This window comes from Vanessa tameamea, chromosome 9 (assembly GCF_037043105.1).
Source record: "Vanessa tameamea isolate UH-Manoa-2023 chromosome 9, ilVanTame1 primary haplotype, whole genome shotgun sequence".
In the NCBI taxonomy this organism is placed as follows: domain Eukaryota; kingdom Metazoa; phylum Arthropoda; class Insecta; order Lepidoptera; family Nymphalidae; genus Vanessa; species Vanessa tameamea.
The window spans coordinates 7,625,951-7,646,350 of NC_087317.1; the positions used below are offsets into that span (position 1 = coordinate 7,625,951).

At 31.6% G+C, this 20,400-nt stretch overlaps 1 protein-coding gene across 4 annotated transcripts; it reads right to left on the reverse strand.

Annotated features, from left to right (window-relative positions):
• Window positions 1–167: 167 nt before the first annotated feature.
• Window positions 168–15,623, reverse strand: LOC113395028 (ubiquitin carboxyl-terminal hydrolase 7). Of its 4 annotated transcripts, XM_026632560.2 has the most exons (24): window positions 15,265–15,623; window positions 15,200–15,218; window positions 14,998–15,127; window positions 12,883–13,004; window positions 12,351–12,679; window positions 12,113–12,276; window positions 11,707–11,824; window positions 11,164–11,305; window positions 10,903–11,077; window positions 10,284–10,476; window positions 9,702–9,855; window positions 9,191–9,327; window positions 7,418–7,514; window positions 7,094–7,330; window positions 6,689–6,962; window positions 6,298–6,389; window positions 5,044–5,201; window positions 4,613–4,720; window positions 4,369–4,531; window positions 4,064–4,185; window positions 3,748–3,883; window positions 3,389–3,547; window positions 2,809–2,902; window positions 168–2,659 (listed from the first exon to the last, which is right to left on the reverse strand). In XM_026632560.2, exons 3-24 carry the CDS (start codon window positions 15,074–15,076, stop codon window positions 2,544–2,546), a joined length of 3,369 nt encoding a protein of 1,122 aa, XP_026488345.1. In that variant the 5' UTR covers window positions 15,077–15,127; window positions 15,200–15,218; window positions 15,265–15,623; the 3' UTR covers window positions 168–2,543. The 4 variants fall into 4 exon arrangements, with proteins under 4 accessions (XP_026488345.1, XP_026488346.1, XP_026488347.1 ...); XM_026632561.2 differs by having other exon boundaries at window positions 5,044–5,189; window positions 15,200–15,623; XM_026632562.2 differs by having other exon boundaries at window positions 168–2,644; window positions 15,200–15,623.
• Between the last annotated feature and the right edge of the window lie 4,777 nt (window positions 15,624–20,400).

Genomic DNA, 20,400 nt, shown 5'->3' on the forward strand with positions numbered 1-20,400 from the left:
ACATGGTTTACATTTGAATAGGTGAGGTAATTTCAACTTTCCTTTTCTTATATTTTAATTAAATTCTAATTAAATTTATCTTAACTTGAAAGAGGTGTATAAAATATTATCCACGTTTTTTTCGTGCAGAAAGGGTAAAAAAATAAAGATTTTTAAAATAAACCAAATTAAACAAATATAGGATTATATTCAGAGAAACATTCAAAATCCAACATAACAAACTTTGGAATAATCTCCAATAGTTTGTGTACAAGCTGTGTACAGACTCGCCTTACATGGGGTTCTAGATGGATAATCAGTAAATCAACTAAGTCTATAATCCCATTTGTCCTAATTTATTAGGTTCAGCGGTAATCTAAACCACTGTTTCTATGTTCGTCTCAAAATACCTCAAACCTTGTTAATGAATTAGCGCAACCGACACACATTGTTAAATAAAAATGAAGCATTTTTGTAACGACGCAGAATATCAAAATAATTCGTATCACACAAACCATCTCTTACATAATGTGAATAAGTTACTTTAAGTTGTAAAAGAAAATTAAAAAGGGTATAAATTAATTGGTATCATCGCAAATCACTAAAAACGTCTTAAAATGTCTAAGGCATCTTTACGAAAACTTACTGTATTTTTCTTAATTTATTACATCATATATATACATAATTTCGACATAATCATTTATTGATAACGTAACATTTCTGGTCAAGTAAAAAAATTAAATAGTAACATACAAGTTCCGATGATGGGGCTTTTAGCCAGAATTAACAATATGGGCTAATGTTACATCTATTATGTGCATGAATATGTACATTCAAAGACAACACTGCCAACTTATTATCTATTCTGATTTGTTATGAATTTATGTCTCCTTGAATGTACACGATTTGGTGATTCGGCAACAATTTATAAACATTTTTAGATTACATTATTATATAGACTTCAAATTTGATAAAAAGCGTAACTACATATGATTTAAATTTCTAAGCGGTAAGTTCCGCTATTTACAAGCTTTCCTAAAACATATCACAATTTTTTCATACAAATCTGAGTTGGTTAATTAATCAAGTTACTTAAATAGCTTAAAAGAAAATATGATGTATTAGAAAATTATGAAATGTTAAACAAATAAAACTTAATAATATGTTGATAAAAGGAATTATTACCATAACATACATATTATTAAATATATTATGACTTTTGAAAGAAAATAAAGATTAAAAATAATTCAAGTACAAACTTTAAAGAAGCTACAGATAGATTATAATAAGATTGATAATCTAATTAATTAAATTTAGTCACTGTGACAGATTGAAAAATTATTTGTGTAGCAAATGTGTCCTTAGGCAATAATTTCTACAATACAATTAAATCAAAGACATAATTCCATTTTCATTTGTTAATATTCCCATACAAAGCTTAACACAGACACATTAAAATTTTATATAAAATTCTATTGAATCACGTCACGTAATCTAATAGTCTAAGTAATAATATTTTATATTTATTAAAAATGTTAAACTTTGCCGAACACCAATTGGTAAAAGTAGCGGCATTTGCAATGAAACGGTTGGCACAGCCAGCAGGCAGCTTACTATAAGTTATATAAGTTAAACCAACCAGTTGCATACTAAATTTCAATAAAAATGTAATAATCAGACTAACTTAATATTGAAAATTCTATCAAACACTTTCAACACTGGTTATGCTCAGAAATTATAATAAATTATGAAATATAACACACTCCCATTTTCGTCTACAAGCAATCTTTTTATTTTCATATATAGGTCATTGTGAATACCATTGTTGAAAATGCTTTGCATAATGCAATGAATGTGAATAAAATAAATATAATAACTAGTACTAAACTTTAATAGTTTTGCTAGCAGGACTATTGCGTGATCATATTATTATTACTATAAAATGGTTTCAACCATGTAATATGTAGAAAGCTGTAAAAGAAGTCAAATATTGGTGTTACGATGTAGATAGGTATATAAGGCTATTCACTTCAATTATCCACCCAATTGTAAAATACACTTTTATATACTTTTTGCCCATATGATAAATACATTATTTCTTCTATTTTTAATAAATATAATATTAGCTCTGTCAATTGTAACCCCGCCTCTTGTATTATATTAAATAATGTATAAATTATATTTTTCGTAAACAAAACGGCACTTCCGTATAAAAATATAATATATGTTTACAATTCCCACTGGACTGTGAGATTTATGCATTTAAGCTAATATTTCACTATTGCATATTTCAATTATAATTGAAAATAATACTTTGCACACGATATTCAAATTTCTTAAATAACATGCATAAAAAATCCATGTAAGAGGTGTTTTTAATAATGGTACTTTTAATACACAAACTGTGAAAAGGCATGATTAAAAATATTTGTTTGTCTCAAGTCCAGTGTATGAAGGCAACAAATGAGTCCAGAGCTCGTACCGCGGCAAGTAGCAAATCGTAGAGCGTAATACTATAAATTGTATTTTACTGGGTGCACGTGTGTGGCTGGCGGGAGTAAGGCTCAGTTGTATATCTTGATGGCCTTTTCGAGGTAGTTGACGCGCGAGCGCTTCGGTGTTTTGTTGATATGCTCGAGGCCGAGCCACGGCCGCCCCGTTGCGTCTGGAAGGGATAGATCTTTATTAAATTTTAGCGCGAGTTCCAATATCGACGAAATTACTGCGAAATTCCCGAATTTTATAAATAATTTTCCAATTTTTTTAATTTATATATATCATTATAAATTTAAGACAACAATAAAATGGTTCTTTGTATTGAATACTCACTTGCATTGCTGTTTGGTCTGAAGTCGTATATGTTAATTGTCGCTGCTTCGCTTATATAGTTTGGTCTGCCATTTGTTACTATAGCGAAATTGTACTGAAACAATTAAAACATATTTTAGCATCTTCTGTTGATGACGTCAGTTATACTTGATGGTCTTGAAGATAAAATAGAATTTTTACATCATATCAAACAAAAAAATATCTAGTTGAGAAAATTAACCAGAGGCAAATTACAAGGTATATGTTGCGACAGACCCCTTAAATATTACTAGGGTCTCAAAAAAAGTTCAGTAGGGCTATTCTGTAACAATGAACTCGAATCTCACCGCATAAAACGAACGTGAAATGTCAGAATGTTATATATGACATTGACAATCATTATAAAATTTATAGGATACACATATCAAAATGGCGTAAAAGTAGTTTGTCAATATTTCATGAGTGAGATAAGTGAATTCTTACAGAATCGCATTGCAGTAGCAGTAGAAATTGGAGTAAGGAAATAAAGAGAGTACACATACTCTTGAATTATTATTTATTAATTCATTAAAATATAGATAATTAATTCCACAATTATTACCTTTTCCCACTCCTTATCAGGTATGTCCAGCTTATTCTGGAGACGATCTTTAAGCGCTTGGAAAGGCTCATGGTGCTTAACGCGTGTATAGAATGGGATACCGAAAGTCGCGTACACCTGCTTATGGAAGTGCGCGCAAGGCACTAATATCTCATCCTCCTGAGAAACAAATATTTCATTAAAATATTTGAAACAGACAATTATGGAACTGACTTCATAACTTAGATACCTAATCAACTTATAGCCAAACCATATATATTAACTATTTATTAAGAATTTTAAGATTTAGACAGAAAATAATTAAGGTTTACGGTCTCAATTATGTTATATATATATATATTGCCAAAGACATCGCATACCTGTAAATTGACCTCATCCCGCGGAATTTCTTCTATTCTGTACAGTCTGGGCGGTGATATAGTCACCTGGTCCAAAGTCAGCTCTGGGTCAGGACCAGGTAATACTTTATGACATGAAACTTCCACAATTCGTAACCTGGAAATTTGGAAATAAAAACTTTAAATGAAAGTGTGACAGCATAAATACATCGTTAAGTATCCAAATAGATAAATTGAAAAATTAGTAAATTTTCTGATTAACTGCATATGCTTAATTGAAGTGTATCCAATTTTTTAGTATTTAAAATTGTTCTGAAAATATTAAAGAATAAAATACCTTCCAGAACCCTCTGGAGACATTTCTACAACTTTAGCTGCCTCTTCTAAAATGTCTGCTACTTTTCCACCTTTGTTAGGATATAAAATTAATTCTTTATCTTCTTTGTAATTTGGACCAACCTGCAATTTTGTAAAAAAATATTTATATACTATTATAATTCTAGTTAGCCTCGCTTTCTATGATCATAGTCCTAGTTAAACTGAAAATAATCATGTTATAACAGGACATAATTTTATAGTTTCATAATAAATTATGATTATAGTAATATGCATGTTTTACACACTAAGTGAAATAAAACTTACCCATAAACATTTAAACTGTTTCTTGTTGTCTAATTCATTAACTTTAATAGATAAAATCTGGTAAAATAATTTCTTAGGGCACTTTGGTTTACAGTACACTAGCAAATCCTTAAGTATTCCATCATAAGAGTATCTGAGAGGCAGTCCTGGAGTATCTTTGTAACTGCAATGAGTAAAAAAAATTATGATTTTTGTACTGTTGATGTTCACAGTTGTTAATAAAACAATTTAAATATGTACTTACTTTTGACATTTAAAGAACTGTATTAAAAATGGATCCACATTTAGACGTTGCCCAACCGCTCGCGCCATTTGGTCGTAACGCATCTGCATTGACAATTCCATTGTGAATCTGTAAATATTGCAGAACACGTTAATATATACCGACGCGTAGTTTCATAGACAATGGTTCTCACATATATGTATATAGGTTTCATCAGAGTACAATGTCCGGCGAACACTTGGTGACGCGCAGCGCAAAAAAATTGTTTGTGACACCAAAACGAACAAATGCGCAACATGTTGAGCTCAAGAATATAAAATTAGCTCGGTATAATAATTTCATGTGCAGGATTGAGAGACAGCGCGACTTTGCTGCCGGCCCGTAAAATAGTTTAAAATCATAACATCGACATTTAACTTAAAAGACAAAAAGTATATATGATGCGCCCTTACCCGGGATCGTTGGGAACAGACTTGTCGACGAACTGGACTTCGACCTTGTAGAAGATGTATTTGAAGTAGTCCTGGCACGTGGGCAGCTCCAATTCTTCGTGCCGATTGTCGGCGCGTTCGAACACAATGATGTCGCCGTCCATCAGCTCGTCCAATACCTGGCCGCGTGCACACGACTCAACCCGAGCGACGGCCGCGAGGTGCGTGCGACCACCGCGCGGGCACGCGCGTGACCGCGAGTTGTGTGCGACCACTGCTCGGGCACGCACGTGACCGCGAGGTGCGTGCGACCACAACTCGGGCACGTACTTAGTATTTAGACAATACCAGAAAAGTATAAACAAAGCAATTGAAAATATTGCTATCCCTGACTTCGAGTTATTTTCATATCATTATGCACTTGTAATATTATCAAACTATGATGTTATAAACTATGATCTTCTTTAATAAATCGTCATGATTGCTTTTAATAATACGATTCTACCGTAACTTGTTGATAATTATTTTATTTTAATTATTATAGTATAAAAACTAATCAAATTGCATATATTAACATGTAAAATATCTATAACTGTACTAAAAAATTAACAATAATTTTACAACTATTTAAGTTGTAAAATGATACTTTTCGCTTTTCTGTTCATAAAGCATGTAGAAAAAATGTATAGATTTTAATAAACAACTCCGCTATTTCATTAATTATAAGATGAAAATTTTCAAAGTAGTTAAAAAAATGAGTACTAGCTGTATCCACCATACCATAACAGTTGAAACAAAATTAATTTCAAATAAATATGTTAACAAATACTAAATAAGATATGTACTTGAAATAAAGTTTTCAAATATTTACCATACCTTCGGCATCAAATTTGGCATGCTAAAATAGATTAATTCTAACAAAAATTAATATCAGCTAATACAAAATGTTGCCATTTTAAATTAAAAATTAACAATGAAATTATAACCTTTAATTTATATGGCGATTTAATACGCAAGATATTCATTTCGATAGTATGAGAACCATTTTAATAACAAATATAGCAATTATCAACTATGGCTAATATATCAGTATTTTAGTGAAATAAATACTGTAACTATATGTAACCAATACAGAAATATATCTAATACTCTTTTATGTTACATAATTTTAGCAAGATTATAAACAAATCATTAAATATAAAAAGATAAATATTATGTAATGATTAAATCCTTAAAACTAGTAAAGTTTGACAGAGTAAAACTGATAAATAATACCTTTTCGAGTGGGTCATTGTAGTTGTTAATCTTCTCTACGAAGTCAGGTTTGATTTCTTCATAGAGAACGAGAGGTGTTTCCGGTGGGAACCCTATTACAAAAAAAAAAATGATTAGGAGTACATAAAACTACATTTAATCAAAACAATCAACGTGTATAAAAAATTTTTTCGTAATTTCTTTTTCATTACAATTCCAAAGATGATCACATCATTATTTTGCGTCATATAAGCTGGCTTATAGGAGATTATTGCTTGACGATATTTATATATTATATATATTGTCTTTCAATCACAACTGCACAACAGATGTGGATTTTAATTCGATTTTTTTTATATTTAAACAATAGTTAGAAAATATAACTTATTTTATTTTAACGTGATTTATTTACCAGCACGTTTGTTGAGTATTGGTATGAGGTCAGCTGGCTTGCTCGCTATGGCCAGGTAGTGATGGCCGCAGTAATGTATACGCTTTTGTTTAGGATCGTAGAACTTGAAGAAGAGGACCACGTCGTTCTCCTTATCGAAGGACGGGAGTGCACTGAAGCCAGAGTCAGGGGGTAACATTTCCAAGAAAATGTTCCATGGATTCATATTTTCTGATATATCTGCTATTGACTTGCTTTGATCATTGACCAAGTCAAGACATGTTGGTCTACAAGTCTGAAAGTTAATTTACATTAAAAATATTAATTGAAAGTTATATCAAATCAACATGTAGTACTCAGTTTTATTCCGAAAAGAAAATGGTTTTTCATCCTATATGGATATAATTATTAATTATTAAAATTTACCTGGTTTGAACGAGCGCTAAACGGCCAGGGACGTAAATGTTTCTGTGGATAACGGAAGTTCTCGGCTAACGTCTCCATAAGCTCGGCTACGGTGGCCTGTTTCCGTACGCGGAACACTCGGTAATGCGCCCGTTCGGGATCGTACAAGTCGTTGCCTTGGTGGCCGTCGAACGCTTCTTCGAGTACAACGTTCACGTTCATGTAAAGATGCGCCTCGTTGCGCTCCTTACGACGTATCTAAGGAGCATAAAATGTCTTTACGTTAGTATTTTCCGTGACAAAAAGTGAAATTTAATTTCTTGCACTTTGTATTTGAGCACATACAGTTTCAATTCTTTTTTCCTCTGCAAGTCGTTCGCTGAGTTCTGTCGGTATATCAGCTTGGGTTACTTCCTGGAGAACAGTCTTCAACTGAGAATCCCTGCAAAAATAAAATAACATTGTAACCAGATCTTTTTATTATGGACATAATATTATAATTCAGAAACTGTTTAAAACTCAAATATGAATGTTTGGACAGCCTATAGATGTGTGGTTGTTTATCGAACCATATCAGCATGACAAGTTTTGACATTTTAGGTTAAGGTAAAAGATATATATAACATTACTGAATTCAGAAAAAGTCAACTTACAAACTTTCCGTCCAATTGATTATAAAAAAAACATATAATTTGTTTCAAATTTTCAAACATTTTTCAAGGCTTTTTTTGTTTCTCATTTTGGTTCCTCACAATTTAAGGGAAAATAATCGAAAGACAAAGTCAAGAAGGCTAGTTTAATGCATTTTGAGGACATAATAGCCTAAAGAAGCTAAGAAATAATAAATGTGTTGAGCTTAAGATGAATTCAATTGAAAAGAAAAATAAACTATTCATTGGAATCTTTTAATTCCGCAGACATTTGGACCTCCCTTAGCAGTGTTTTAGTAGTAGTAATAAAATAATTGACTTTCCTGTTAAATAGAAGACTAAATGTCTCAAATTGATTACTCAATGTGTAAATACTGATGTACTATTAAATGCGACCTTAATGAAACAAGATTTTTTCTTGGTATCACTAAAGTTTCTACTAGACGTTTATAGTTGAATCTTTAGTGGCTCGCCTTGTTTATTATAATTACTTTCATGGCATTATTTCTTAAGGCATTCTGCTTTGGCGTAATGGGGTCGATATTTGCAATAGAGGGCTACTATTCGCACAATGTATAACATGGACCCCAAATTTCTTTAAAAAACAAATTTAATGAAATTGAAATATCAGCTGCTGCTTCTCAAAAACATCTGATTAATTTTATTCTACTATACTGGCAAAATGTTAAAAAATATTCAATTGAAAAATTCAAAAAAAAATTTAAATAATGTTTATATATTAAATAGATAGATTATAGAGCCGAGATGGCCCAGTGGTTAGAACGCGTGCGTCTTAACCGATGATTTCGGGTTCAAACCCAGGCAAGCACCACTGAATGTTCATGTGCTTAATTTGTGTTTATAATTCATCTCATGCTCGGCGGTGAAGGAAAACATCGTGAGGAAACCTGCATGTGTCTAATTTCAATGAAATTCTGCCACATGTGTATTCCACCGACCCGCATTGGGAGCAGCATGGTGGAATATACTCCAAACCTCCTCAAAGGGAGAGGAGGCCTTAGCCCAGCAGTGGGAAATTTACAGGCTGTTAATGTAATGTTATTGTTATATATTAAATAATATTAAAAAGCTAATAGCATCAATTTGATTTGAACATAAATAAAGTATAATTGTTCTTTATTGAATTAATATTAATTACTGGATATTGGGGTTTCTACTGCACAACCAAAATAGTAATTGATCAAATAATTATTTGGAAATTTATATTAACTTGGCTAGCCAACCATGGAAAGGTACCAGTGTAAATACAGACACAAAGAACATAACATCTTATTTCCCAAGTTTATATACAACAGCGCCAATGTCTATGGGCGATGGTGACTACTTCCCACCAGGTGGCCTATGTGACCATCCAGCTACCTATATTATAAGAAAAAAGATCTCTATACATATATATATATATAAAAAAAAATGCAAAATATTACATAAAGAATTATTCAAAACTCACCTAATATAAACCAGCATGTAAGCATTGGTGCAGTGGCGGACAGTGAGCGCCATGTCCTCGTCGTGGCCGCCGTAGTTGTACTCGATGGCCTCCTGCTTCGTGCAGCGCGACACTACGTCGTCGTCGAATTTACACCACTGTAACGCCACAATTTGTATTTTAAATTTCGATATATGTTTTAAATTTTCTGATCGAAAAACTCGAAAATATCGATAATAAAAATATACTCCCTTAATAAAATAAGGTAAATTAAATTATGCATCAGTTATATTAGGAATGACCTCATCGACGAAGTTTCGGATTGATTAAGTGTAAAATTTTAATAAAATTAGTATATTTGTAATCTTAAAAATAAAAAAAACACCTTTCGCTTATATATACTTAAAATAAATATAAACACACAGTTTATTAGTAACCGTAATAAGAAATATAGTGAGTGTTTTACAAAATATCTCGCGTATAACGCGAATTAACATTTGTCTGCCTCATGTGGAGATTAGCTTGGGTTTACCTTCCCGTCGCCCTTGGGGTTGATGAACACGACGTAGTGGCCGCCGTGGTTGTCGCCCGAGTGCACGAGCACGGCGTGCAGCGTGTAGTCGGCCGGCGTCTCCGGCTTCTCCTGCAGGTAGGCGTCCAGGTTGATGTGCTCGTAGAACTCGAACCTGGAGGGCCAGCATATTTATATCTCTCATCTTAACACGTTCGTTATGTGACAGGCCTTTATCGCTGTCATAATTTTCATTGATTACTAGTAAGTGAATATTATTTGTCTATATTGTTGTTTGGGTTGATCTTGGTGATTTTATGTAATGTATTTAAATGTTTCAATAAGAATTTATTGTGTTGTTGTTAATTAGTGCACTAGTGCGATCCTTTATTTAAGATTGCTTAGGTTGTCGACTTTATCCTACACCTAGTCTATTAGTAATACCTTAAAATCGCCTTTAACTTTTAATTGGCTTAACGTGCTTACCGAATCCAACTTGCAAGCTCTATGAAAACTTTAAATCACAAAACCTTAAAAAAAAACTTAATTCCATAATAGCCGATCTATGTTAAGTGAAATGGACTAATCAATATTCAAACGTACCTATCATTAAATTTGACGGAGCTATCAGTGATGGGGTCGTACTGGAAGCGCATGAGGTGCAGGTGCAGCACCGGCGGGAACGACGCGAATATGACTCCCTTCTCCGCCTCCTGCAGGCCATGCTCGCCAGCGTCGTACTTGTTCTCGCCGTCCAGCGTCTCCGTACTTATATAGTCTTTGAACGATTCGTCGACTGGGAAGTTACAATACCATGTGTAATGTAAGTACAAGTACAGCGCAAAGAAACCAGAGCCAGTGATGCAACAAAAGCATGCTCTTTTTTAAAGCTTAGTCTCCTAAGTTTGTCTCTTTACAGTTGTTCATTATTTACAGACTTATTCTTTTTAATATCCTACAATTTTAACACCTATAGAGAGAAATTAACATGTCCCAAAAAATATAAATGTCTCGCCTTTAGCTTACTTGTTTTACTGCATAGTAAATGCATATATGAAAAAAATTTAAATTAAAAAATGCATTGATTTTTGCTGGTTTGTTAAACAAATGGTTTATGAATAAGGCTATATCATTTTATAGATATTTAAACTACATATGCCCAACCGCAGTTCAAATATAACAAAGATTGATATAATCATTTATACTGAATTTTCATACTCACTGTTCTTCTTTCCCTTGATATTAAGTTGTATATCATAGAACGTTTCAACTCTCGTACTAGACACATTGACATTTTTGCACTTGATGTATGAAGTCATTTTACCTTCAAACAGACGTGGAACGGTGCCTTCAACACACGTACCTTTCATCTTACTTTCAAGTTTATCTAAAAGTACCTGATAAAACACCAATAAAATCATCATTGCATTGTACACGTTAATTGTCAAATACACAAAATCATGGTATGTATCTGAAAGTTTACCCTCAAAAATTCTTGGACATCATGTTGCATGAAGGAATCTAGTGTCTCCCATCCAAAACTCTTTGTAAGTTTCTTTGTGCCAACAGGTTTATCAGAGAACTGTAACTCGTAGAAAACTCTCTGCAGAGCCAATGCAACTGATCTGAATGATACAAAAGATATAATGTGCTTTTCTTTTTTGTTACAGAAAAAAAAACTGTTAATGCAACAAATTACATTAAGGTGAATAACAGATATTGCCAACACTCTTACATTTATACAAAATTGATTATGATGAATATATTATTGACCACTGGTGACTAGCCTCAACAGACATTACCTATCTGCACAGAGGTCTTTATAGTTAACAAATGTGCACTATTATCCAAATTTACATGTCATCTGTGGCATAGGTGTGTAAATAAATACCAAATGGTCTAAAAGGTGGCTGAATTTCTTAAAACATTAACTTTCTATTGATTCAACTTAAAATGTATACAGATATAGCTGCCTGAATTAAACTAGCCACTAGAACATATTTTTATACAAATATACTATATATACCTGGTGCTGTCATCTGATTCTGTGGGCATTTTGTAAACAGCCTTTCTCAACTGATTTGTAAAGTACAGTGTTTGTAACAAAGAATTCATATAACAAGTTGCACCTTGGTTTTTTAAACCTGAAAAATAAAAATCAATATGAAATACCTTACTTTATCGTATGTGACACACATTTTATTTTTTTAGATTTATCATAATAAATGCCTTGATGCTAATTATATTATATAGTACTTAAATAAATATTAAACATGGATCTCATATCTGAATCAATAGTACACTACAAATACTTTGTAAAACTGCAATTTGGTTGAAAATTTGAGTTGCATAGTATAATTAAAAATAAAAAAAATTATATAAACATATTCAATTTGTAAATTAAATGTTTTAAAAAAATTACATAAACTTACCAACATAACCCGTGTGCTTCTTGGAATCCCATGAGACTCCATGAGGTGCCTCAGCCGTGACATGAACTTCTAAAGTTACGGAATCTTCTTTGATATAGCCTTTTTCAGGATCTAACACATCATTCCAGGACATAAAGTGAGAGAAACCCCAATCATTTTCCTTACTGTAAAAATATGTAAATATTTAGCATTTGTTTAACATTTATAACAATCACAATTATATTGTTTTTATACAGACCTATAAAACAAATGCTGAATTTTTCTATAAAATGGTTCTGTTTCTGGCTTATGAGAGATGAGTCTCAGCTCAGCCATAGCATAGCAAGACCAGCTTGATGACTCACTTTCCCCATTACATTGTAGAAAGAAGCCCAGTGACCTCTGTTGTTGACGGTCAGTAGAAGGTGCTTGACGTGGCATAACCATGATCTTCCACGGCAGATTGCGAACATAACATGGTGGAGATAGTACAGAGTCCTTGAGGTTTCTGAAGTTAGGGACTGAGAAGCGGAAAGTAGCTTCTGACCTTGCTTCATCATCCTCCATCTCAGCGTCTAAACACGCCAACTGTATGATAAAATAAATAAATATTTAAATTATATATTAGACTTAATATATAAATAAATGCTTAATTAAACTCTATGTTTTCATAAAATTATATTAAATAGTACCTATTTTTTTAGAAAATCTTACTCGGATTGAAATATGATACTGAGATAGGTAAATATATATGGGTATTCATCATGCTAAATGGTAAACAATTAACTCACAGGCATGTCAGATGATGAAGTCTCTTGATTCTTCATAACATCACTCATCTCTACACCTCCATTGGGTCCTTTCATTAAATCTTCAAGCCAAATCTTATCTTCAATTGCATCTACAGTTTCAACTGAAACAATTTTCCTCTCCATTCATTAATTGTTACAATTCAAATTATTCTTAGAACAAGGAATCTTGTTAATAAAAAAAATGTGAAATGTATTTTATATTTTTTCCAAATAGAATGGATTACTCTTTGCATCTATTGTTTCAATGACAGTAATTTTGAAATTTTTAGACAAATTGACAATTGTTGTCATTAACACCTTTTTAAAAAAGCTGGCATTTTTTTATAAACAAATTATCAAATCTTTCATAGAAAAATAAATAATGCATAATTAATTATGTATATTTTTTCATATTTTAAACAATTAATGATATAAATATATAAAGAAACATAAAACAAAATCAATTATTCCTTAAATTTTAATTTGATCATTTTAACAATGCTGTGTCTTCTTCAAATATCAAATCAATAATATATTAGTGTCTGGTTAAACACCAGTACAACAATGACTATAAGTAAGACTGTTCTAAGCTATATTCATAAATGATGAGATGTTTTTTTTAATGTTCTTTTCTCAAAAATTTTTTTCAAAACTTATACTAGAAGATGCCAATTTTGGTATACAAGTTTTTAGTATATATAATACATGGCAGTAAATGTATGTCTGTAGTTTTGGGTGTTTGTTATTTTTTTTGTTTATATAAAGTACATTTAAACATTGATAAATAATGTATGATTTAAAAAAAAACAAGTAGTTGCTAATTATATATCTTATTCATATTCCTTTTTTACATATTTTATACTATGTAGAGAATATTTTGATTAAAATAGCTATCAAACTAAAATATATAAAAGATAAATACAAAATAAAATATTTATATAAAAAGACTTACTTATGGAACTACATAGTTATTAAAATTATGCCTATTAAAAATGTCATTACATTACATTACAAATGAAACACTAACTATGAATATAAACAAAAAAGATATACCATAAACATGTGACTAATGATAATGTTTTATTATCAAAGTTTTTTATTATTATCTTCATCATACTCGAGCACTTTGAAAGTGTAGATGTTCTTTAAGATACAAAATACTTTATAAAATAATTATATATGCATAAATTATTATTATTATGCTTATTATTTTATAAAGACTATACGTGAATATTCTCTAATAATATTATGAAAATAAAAAATTGGTTTTATTTCATGCAGCAATCAGATCAGTACAATTTTTAATTTGCAAGGAAATCCTTTATGAGTAAATTTAACAACCTCAGAAAGAAAGCTTTAATGTTAATGTTTTAGGTGAAAAATCTATTATAGCACTGTTTAACATTTTGTATAATACTCAATTTTTTCAGTACTCATGTTTACTGAAGCTTATTTCAACTGGATTATGATGTCAAAACTAGTTATGATTTCTGTGAGTTTTATTTGTAAAATAAATTCAGTGGTATGCTTATTATAGACACCAGATATGTAGAACATTTTTGAACTAATATTTAATATTAGTAGATTTTAAATAATGTCAATATTGTTTGTGTCACATTATTATTGAAGTCAGATGTAGTTAGTGTCACTATGGTCTCTTCAAATATATTTAACATTTTTATTGCTTATTATTAATCTTATAAACATGTAAATGGTAAAACAAAGCATTCTAAATTTAGAATTGAACAACTTGCACTTTTTGGACACAGAAGCACTTTATACTTTATTCAAAATCATGTGACAGCTATGCATCTTGCAAAATACTTATATATTTATTCTAATAATTTTAAAAGAAAAATTAAGCACAAAGAAAAAATGTACATGATTAATTAAAATAGAGGTTAAGTGCTTAATTATCAAATTGAAAAATGGTGATGTACACCTAATTAAACTAAATACTTGATGACACTATGTCACAACAAATAAGCCAATTAGGAATAATTTTGTCAAATAATACAATAGTACCTATCTTTGAAGTGTAGTAAGTTGGAATGTTGGAAAGATTTGACATTAACTAACAATCCGATTTTCTTAAAATGTCATTAAACGGCTTACCTTCTTGTGTTTCCATCTCTTCAACCTGGTTCACATTAGGGTCGTGCTGCTGCCTGTCAGGTGCAGGCGTGTGATTCATGTTAGCCGGGCGCGCCACCGGGGACTGTCGCCCACAACTTTTTGAGATTTCCTAAATCAATTCCTCATTTTAGCAAATAATTACTTGCACCATTCATATATCCGTCTAGTGCACTGTACCTACCTTTAATGCTTGGGGATTACTCCCTTTGGTCTTACTAAATATTCGCTGAACGAATTTCAACGGACCTCTTTCATCGACTCGAATACCCTGCGCACTCGGACTTTTATTTTTCTTAGAAGATAAGATGTTAATTTTCAAAGAGTGTTTACTAGCGGCGCGGCCGATGTCTGCGAATTTCAACACAAGAGCTCGACAGCAGTGAACGCTAATAGCACATTCCTAATCTTACAATCATTGCCAGAATTACGTTATCAACGTGATATTGCGGCGAAGTACAAAAACTCACTATCGTTTCCGACTTATTATATATTTTCGCAAAAATAAACAAAATGGTGGATGTCTAATTTAATTTCTGGCTTCGAATGTGTGGCCCGGTTTGATCGACGAATGCACCATTTTATCATTCTCTCACATTCACTGTAGTGATGACCACAAATAGTTACGATTTTTTTAAACCGATTTATTATACATAAACAATTAAGATTAAAACTTTTTTTTTAACTTAATATTAGTATAGAAATAACATTAATAATAAGATAACACCTCGTATAGACGGTTTTATTCTACATAATAAAAGTACATAGTTCTTAAGAGTGACATATGACATAAGTTATAAAATGATATAAAAACAAGGAGGTTAAATATTACTACATTCACCCACACTTTAATTTAAAACATAGTCTTGCAGTCGTGTAGGAAGTCTGTGCTCTCTATTTGATCTACGCAAAGTTGCTTCCTCTTCCATAGAATTGGATCGATTTCCTTCAGGTGGCAGCTCTTCGGTGGATTCATAATTAGAATCTGATGTATTATCTTCCCTTGGTGAATTTTGTTCTTCATCAATCGGTACCTCATTTTCACTTAAAACATCAAATTCTCGTTGACTTTGGCCTAAAGGTGCTAAATTACGATTTGAAACGGTAGTTTCTCTACCATCCGATAAACGTATGTGGGAATAATTTGGATTAACGTGTATTAATTCCACCTCTTCAACTAGTGGTTGATATTTATTAGTGCGATTGCATTTTCGCATAAGTGCATGCTCCGAATTTATCAACCAACTAGGTACTGATACACCGTTTGCTGATTTTCTTGTGTGTGTGAACATTCTTTCGTGTGGCGTGCAATTTGTAGCAGTACAGAGAAGAGAGCGGATAGAATGTAATGCTTGAGGCAGGGCGAGTTCCCAATTCTCAATAGACATGTTTTTCGAACGTATTGCTAATTGTACAGCTTTCCATAAAGTAGCATTAAGGCGTTCTACTTGACCATTACCTCGCGGGTTGTATGGTGTAGTTCGACTGGTTGCAATGCCACGATTATAAAGAAATTCTTTTAAATCAGAAGACATGAATGCTGTACCACGATCAGAATGTATGAAAGATGGCATACCGAATGTAAGAAATATTTCGTTTAGATATTTAATAACAGTTTTTGAAGTGATATCGGCACATGGAAATGCAAATGGGAAACGCGAAAATTCATCAATTATTGTTAATATATATTTGTTCTTCGTATTGCTTGGAATTGGTCCTTTGAAGTCTAGACTTAATCTTTCAAATGGAGCTGTTGCTTTAATTAAGTTAAGTCTAGGAATAGGATTCCGTACGTAATTAGGCTTTATTTCTGAACAAACACGACAAGATTTTATCATGTTTCTTATTTCTTCTATAGTGTATGGTAGATTCTTTGTTTTAATCCAATGAGCCATTCTTGTAACTCCAGGATGACATAAAGCTTCATGTAATGAAATCAATTTTGTGTGTTGTACTTGAGCTGAGGAACAAATACGTGATAATGCATCTGCAATATCATTTTGCTTACCTGGCCTGTAAATTATATCGTACTTAAATGGTGCCAGTTCTAAACGCCATCTCTGTATTTTTTCGTTTTTAATTTTATTTGTCAATTTGTTATTAAACATAAATGATACGGATCTTTGATCGGTTATTAGTCGAAAAGGTTTACCAATAAGATAATGTTTCCATTTTTTTAAAGCTTCTACTATGGCATAAGCTTCTTTCTCAATGGCTGAATGATTTTGTTCTGTTAGATTTAATGTTTTAGAAAAGAATGCGACAGGTCGACCATCTTGGGATAAAACAGCAGCAATAGAATGGTCAGAGGCATCGGTCTCGACAGTAAGTGGAAGACTATAATCAATTGCATACACAGCTGATTTAATTATGTCTGATTTTAATGATTGAAATCTTTGTACTAATTCTTCAGAAAATGGAAATATTTTATTATGAGATATAGCATGAATTCTTTCAGAGAAATTAGGTATCCATCGACTGTAATGGGCAAACATTCCAACGATCCGACGTTGGGATGGTAAATCGTTTGGTGGTGGTAAAGACGTTAGCGGTCGAAGGCGATCAGCATCGGGTCTTATAACTTGATCTTTAATATTATATCCTAAAATATTTATCGTTGTTTGAGAGAATTTGCTTTTATCCTTGTTAATAGTGAGACAATACTTTCTAGCTGCAGCTAAAAAATTTTCTAAATTTTCATTATGTTCGGTTAATGTCTTACCACAAACAGTAATGTCATCTAAGTAGGCAAATGTATCTTTGAGTTTTTCTTCTTTTAACACCCAGTCAATGATTCTTTGAAAGCTGGAAACGCCATTAGTAACTCCAAAGGGAATACGTCGAAATTGATACAGATTTCCATCTGCTTCGAAAGCTGTATATTGTTTTTCTTTAGCAAGTATCGGTATTTGGTGATAGGCATTCTGTAAATCTATTGTGCTAAAGAAAAAATATTTCGATACTTGAGAAATCATTTCTTCTATATTAGGAAGCGGATATGCATCTAATTGCGTATATTTATTTATTGTTTGTGAATAGTCTATAACAAGACGTTTTTTATGATTTTCATTTTTTGTTATTAAGACCTGAGCTCGCCAGGGCGAAGAACTCTCTTCAATTATACCCTCAGCTAAAAGCTTTCTAATTTCTTGAATAATAAATTGTTTGTCATCTTGACTAAATCGGCGAGACTTTATTGCTATCGGCTTACAGTCGGCAGATATATTTGCAAATAAAGGAACGGCAGGAATTGACGCTTCTGCTACATTACAAACTATTATCGGCTCTTTAGGCCCTCCAAAAGAAAATTCTAAAAATGAATGTTTTTCCAGTATATCGTGACCTATAATTAAATCAGCACAAAGGTTTTTTACAATCAATAAATTTAAGTCATCGTAATCGTGATTTCCTATTTTTGCTGATACAATAGTTTTTCCATCAACTAGTGATGTGAAATTAGTCGATGCCATAGAAATAGTTTGATTACTAGGCAATTTCTTTAATCCGCAAAGCTTAAAAAAATTATCATTAATAAAGCTCACTGAGCTTCCAGTATCAATTAACGCGTGTGCTCGAATTCCCTTTATGTAGGCAGGCAACGTTGCTTTTTTTAACGAGCTTGGAGAAGCAGCTACTATGCATGCAGATGATTCGAATTGTTTAATTGTTGCCGCATTATTACATATTTTACTGCGACAAACGTTAGCAAAGTGGCCTTTCTTACCACACATTTGGCAAGTTACATCTAGTGCAGGGCAATTTTTGCGAATATGAATACGGTCACCACAAAAAAAGCATTTCCGTTTATAATTAGTTGCTTCTGAAGAACTTTTTCTACTATCATATTCAGATGATTCTGGTCGTACAAACATACTATTATCTCTAGATTTATTATTTTCAATAGCATTAACGCTGATATTATACTGCTGAGAACTAATTTCTGCTCCCTCTAGAGACAAGGCTTGATTGTAAGCGTCATCGAGTGATAAGTCTAAATTTTCAAGGAGACGTTGTCTTATTTTATTAGATTGTATTCCAGAAATAAATGCATCGCGTATGTTATCGTTTCTATTTGTTTCTGCATCAACATTTTTAAAATCACAGTCTTTTGCTAATTGTTTTAATGCCTGTAAATAATTGTCTATCGACTCTTCAATTTGTTGTTTTCTTGTTGCTAGAGCATGTCTTGCAAAAATTATATTTTTGGGTTTTATAAATATTTTATCCAATATAGCTATTGCTGTTTCATACGTGGAACATTCACTGATGTATGTATATATATTAGAAGATACATGATTTATAAGTAAATCAAGTTTTTTATAAGAAGTCAGTACTTTTTCTGACATGTGAGAAAAATCAGAAGCCGATAGAAAACTCTCGAATGTCCTTTTCCAATGTTCCCAATGTTTCGCTGCAGAACTATTGGAGGGATCAATATCTAAGCGATCAGGTCTCAAGTATTTATCCATCTTGTAAACACATTAAAATATTATGTAGAATAAATTGTAATAAGATAACACCTCGTATAGACGGTTTTATTCTACATAATAAAAGTACATAGTTCTTAAGAGTGACATATGACATAAGTTATAAAATGATATAAAAACAAGGAGGTTAAATATTACTACATTTATATACATATAATTATAGCAAAAAAGTGTGTCTGTGCAATTTAGATAGAGATGAAACTTAATAATCAATTATTATTTTTATATTTGTCTTTTTCATAATGCATTTTCGTTTCGTCGTGTTTCAAAGTACCACGATTCTAAGGAATGTCTAAGGAATATGCATTTCTTCTTTCTAATTCTTGTAATAAAATAACGTCAATCATCTTCCTCTTCTTAAATAATTTGGGGCTATAAATTGTGTAGCAAGGAATGTAAAATAGCATTTCTGTATATCTTCCACTTTAGTGTCCGGTGACTCTGAGGTTTCTTACTTTTACTTACTTATATTTCGTATGGTTATTATAACAATTGTTATTATTATTCTAATGTATAAAACAGCAAATATTCGTTTTATTTGTTAATGAAATAAATGAAATCTAAATTAAATTAAGGACTATTTTTTTAATGTCGAAAAAGGCGTACTAAGCGTACATGAATATTGCATAAACCAGGTTAATTACGAGAAATTTAAAAATTATGCGACACCAATTATCTCTACTAGACAAAATGTATAATAATATTAGTATTTTTGCTAAAACTGTGTACTTAAAATAGATAACTATTTCCTATTACCGCCCAAGCTTAAAAATATAAACAATTTTAGTGGTAAATTACCCTATTTTAGGTCTTAGTGTTTTTCTCTAATCAATTCTAAATCTATTATCTATAGCCTTAGTATTAAAATTTGACTTTTAATTTAAAATTACATACGGCA